Consider the following 4,854-nt stretch of genomic DNA (forward strand, 5'->3'; position numbering starts at 1 on the left):
TTTAAGAAAACATTTGTAGCTTTAAATATGGAAATCAAATGTTCTTAGCCAAAATCTAAGGATTTAGATTTACAATTAGAGCTCTGCGGAGTAAACACATACAACTTGTATTTGCTATTTTTTATTAATTATGGCATGAACTAGGATTCAGTTATAATTAATTCTAATTTTACTTTTAAGAAAGTTTGGACTTTGTTGTTGGACTGTGAATTAAATTACACTTGGCAGCTGTGGCATAACTTTCCAAAAATATAATTAGGAAGATTTTCTTTGTCACCCAGCATATTTAGCCCCAAATTCCAGAATTAACCTGAAAGTTGTTATCTTTATAAAGAAGTTCATATTGTGGGTGTCCGTTTTTATTATAATGGTAACATATGCTCATAATGAAAAACAAAGGCAAAATAAATATTTACTTAGTAGTGTCTAAAGTTAAAGGCATCTCTTCAGGGCCCAACTTGAAATCTGCAACCATTCTTTGGCTCAGTGTTATTCCTTCTAGACCTTTGTCTGTGTCAGTATAAATATAAGTTTAGAAATACCTCTTTTTTTCCCACAAAAATGGGATCATACAACACATCTTATCCTGCAGCTTTGATTTAAATGATATGAAGATCATGTCTCTTTAGGTTTTTTAATCAAAGTGATAACAGAATTGAGATTGACCAAGGTTAATAACATTAAATATATTATCTACAGCTCTAGTTCTTACCTCACAAATTGCTAGATTATCAATAAACCTTTAACCTCATTATTCCATACTCCTTGAATATATTAAAGCCATTTGCAATATATAATGTAGAACATATAAGAAATGCTTTTAAAATTGCTGCCATATAATTGTTTCCTCTAAAAACAGTAAAGAAATTAAACAGCCTTAAAGGAAAACTACATTTTATAATCAGAAATTATTTTTTTTAAATACTATAAGTTCAAAATCAAAACAAAATTCATATATTCAAAATCATAAGAAGGCATAGGTTTAAATGTAAAAGTAAATATTTTATTTATGTTTCATTGGTTAAAACATAAATAAAGCATAGTTTAATATATGTTTTAACACAATGGCTCAAACTTTTTCTAAGAATCTTTTTTACTTTTTCCCATTCAACCATCTGAAGACGCCCAAATAGGGCTAGTAATATTTTTCACATTATACTTTAAGGCAGATCTCTGAGTAGAAAAAAGTTCATCACTTCATTTCTACAAACAAGGAGAAATGTTAGGGACTCATATAAGTATTTAGGAGAGGAGGGTGGAGGCGCACAGCTTGGAAACAGTCATCTGAGTGGACATTTGAGGCTGGTCCACTGTTTTCCCAGATTCTGCTTAAGGTATGAACTTGGACATTGAGCTCTCTGTGTTGCCCAGTCTCCATTCCTCATCCTTTTTTGTGGTTCATGCTAGCAAATAATAATACTAATGACTTTAACATGTCAGTACATTTTCTTAATTATATTATTTTGGGGATTCACATGCTTCCCATAAAAGCCCAGAAAGCAAAGACTGCGGGAACTAAGAGGATGTCATGCATCAATTACTTTCTAATCTAGGCTTGCTTTATTATCTTGAGTGTCTGGCAGATTTTGCCTTGTACTGCAAGCCAGGCAAGGTCATCCGTTTTCCAACCGATATAAAAATAATTCCAGCTGTGTGAAACATCTGGTGAGCAAGCTAGAACTTTTTAAACTATTCACTGTGTTGCCAATGAACAATTAGAAGAGATCACTAGGCTCTAACATTGTGCAGCTATTGAGGATATCATCCAGAAACATCTCTTCCCTTGAGTGAGAGGAAATCACCGTGCCACTGCTTCCTCTCCGGAGTCCTCGGAGAGCTCATCAAAAGGTCTATGGAAAAGGGCAGAAAATAGTCTTCTGACTTTCCACAAAAGCAGATTTATTGTGTTTTTATTTTTCATAAAAACAGGTTTGTATTTATTCTTTAAAAACTTACAAAAGTATACTCAATAGTAATGTCATGGAGCAAAGTCACTGTTTAATTATGACCTTTAGATTATAGAGACGATGGATTCTGCTTGTCGCATTTCTATTCTAACCACAGTTACTTTTCTAAGAAGGAATTACTTCTCTGCATCTTTGCATTATCGTGTTTGTATGTTCTGATTGCATTCATTTGGTACCAATTTTATCTTCTCAGGAGACTAAATCATCAGAGTTTAGGTGTGCCATTGTATATTGTCGCTTAGGTTATTTGAAAGATTTGATGGGTAGTTTAACTTTTCCATAAAAGTTATTGATAAATTAAGTGATTCAGAATCAAACATTTATATTAAAACAACTAAAAATTGAAATAACTTATCACAAAATATAAATTTTTCTTCACATTTTTTCTTCACATTTTCTAACAATATAGAAGGCATTAGTTACCATTAAATATTCATATTGTCAGGAGAGCAATTAAAAAGAGAGAAAGAATCTCCATCATGGTCAGGCCCATTGGTGTAATTTTAAAAGTCAAAAATGGGTGTACAACTATATACATTTCAGGATTTTACTTGTCATTATGAAACACTTATTTTGGAAGCATTTAATTTTTAAAAAACAGTCCTAGGGGCTCTAGAGAGAAGCTTCCAGATGTCACATTTGTTAAAGGAACCATTCCTTGTATACATTAAAATTCCACTTTTAAATGCTGAATGTAGGAATAACTGAAATATATTTCTTCATGCTGATGCATTTAGGCATTTCTGTGATTCTAGTGTTTTAAATTCAGCCCATGGAACCCAACTGAATGGCAAGCCTGTGGTAAAATGTTTTTGATATCATCATTTTTCTTTTCAGATATATTCCTCTGTCTTACATTTAAATTTTGTTAAGTTTTATTAGAACTAGCCCTGCTATACAGGGCATAAACATTTGAGAATAGTAAGGAGCTAGCACAAGGCTGTGATTCAGAAAGCATGGATTCCAGTCTTCGTTCACATATTTAATCAATTTTTTAAAAAATTTTCATAACCTCTTGATCTATGTTTAAATTTTGTTTTCAAATTCTAGGGGTGAGAGAAAGCCAAAAATAGATCTTTTCAGGACCTGTGTTGCTGCTATTCCTCGACTGCTTCCTGATGGGATGTCAAAACTTGAACTTATTGACTTGCTGGCTAGGTAAGTAAGTACTGCAGTGCAGAGATTATTTCACCAAAATTTACTTTAATCCTTTGTTGTGATTTCTAAAAAAAAAAAAAAAAAACTGATTATTAACAATTGACAAACATTTGCTGAGTGATGTATTATTCTATGTATGAACAGGAAGGAATACGGTAATGGATTTTTTTAAGTTATTTTTCTCATGTTCAAGGGATTACAGTCCAATTTAGAAAGAAATACAAAAGCATATGAGATAACTAACAACCCCAGGCCTGGAAGCGTGCAAATGAATGGCACAAAAACTGTCTTGCATGAATTCGGTGGATAGAGGATTACTGTGGACTGAGGAGGTTGGCAAATAACTCCTGGGAGAAGATGGAACTTGAACTGCCCTTTGAGAGGAAGGTAGAATTCAGAAAGATAAAAGGCGACATGAGCAAAGGCACAGAGGTGGGGCCAGGAAGTGAGGTGGCCCTACCTGGAAAAGAGTTTATTCAGAGTCTGATTCCCAATCTGAGGCCCCCAGAACCCCAGAGGGCCAAGAAGGCACATAATGGGGATCTTAAACTAGTTTTAGCACTTCAGAAAGCTGCCCTAAATCACATTTATCACACTGCCCTTCCTCCATAAGAATGCACAGTCCAAGTAGAAGCTGAAATTTATTTGCTTTGAGTGAAATTATCTCATTTTAGTTTAGGAAGCTTAGTTATCTCATGCTGATCTGAAGCTCTGATTGACATTATGCATTCCTTTAATTTAAAAAGCAATAGTGAGTAATACATTGAACTTTTAGAAAACTAGAGGGGGGAGCTAATGAGGAATTGGTCAACAGACACAAAGAATGATTGTGTATTGTAATGATGAGTAAGCTAACTATACTGATATAACCATCACACTTTGTACACAATTATGGAAAATCAACATTGTACCCCACATGTATGTATAATAAAAAATAAATTTAAAGAAAGTGACTTATTACTAAAATGCAATTTGGAAGGCAATTGCATTTTAGTAATTAGACACATGGAGTGCACGGAATGAGGAAGAACAAAAGCTATCAGGGGTTTGGGAAATACAGAAAGGAAAAGGAGTTTAGAAACCCAACGATGAGAGGAAATAGAAAAAAGTAAGACTGAAGAGGTGGATTTCCAGCTGATCTTGACTATTACCTAAGGCATTTGGACTGATGAAGTTTTAAGTGCGGGGATAACATAATAAAAAAATGTCACTTTGGGCTGGTTAATCTGGCAATGGTAGAATAAAGGAAAGCCTGGAGAAGGTTAACAAATATCAATACGGACTGAGTGAAAGATGCATCATGCATAAGTGGTTTGCCCACGTTCTCTAGCCTTCTGAGAGCATCCTTCCCATCATTATCCAAATAAATAACCCAAGCTGCCATCCCACACGACAGCTCAGCACCCAGCAGCCTCCCACGTCTTCCTAGTATCCCCGTGGAGTCCTGTGTCTCCTGGTTACTGTGGTCGGGTCCTCTCTTCTGTGGGCAGCCAGTTTGCACCCCTCTGCTGACCACCTCTTGCTATCACATAACAGCTTTTACAGACTGTGTCCTTCCCTGTTCCCCTTCACCCTGTGCATGGGCACAGCCGCTCTTTCCTTCCTTCTGCCACCACTAGCTGATGCCAGTGTGAGTTGTACCAAATATCCGTTCCTTTCAAAACCACTTCTTAGAAACTTGGCATTCTCTGACAGAAGCCTTCTACTGCTCTAGCTGGAGTTTGTCACT

The 4,854-nt window shown here is 35.2% G+C and overlaps 1 protein-coding gene across 1 annotated transcript in view; it reads left to right on the top strand.

The window, feature by feature from the left end:
• The window catches only part of LOC103598953 (protein furry homolog), a gene marked incomplete at its 5' end in the record, with an annotated part of 113,293 nt that overhangs the window by 58,108 nt on the left and 50,331 nt on the right, over positions 1–4,854 (top strand). Inside the window, one exon of the mRNA XM_008583022.1 lies at positions 3,018–3,125. Coding sequence (XP_008581244.1) covers positions 3,018–3,125 — 108 coding nt within the window. The remainder of the gene's footprint in view (positions 1–3,017; positions 3,126–4,854) is intronic.

This window comes from Galeopterus variegatus, unplaced genomic scaffold, assembly GCF_000696425.1.
Source record: "Galeopterus variegatus unplaced genomic scaffold, G_variegatus-3.0.2 Scaffold2796, whole genome shotgun sequence".
Taxonomy (NCBI): Eukaryota; Metazoa; Chordata; class Mammalia; order Dermoptera; family Cynocephalidae; genus Galeopterus; species Galeopterus variegatus.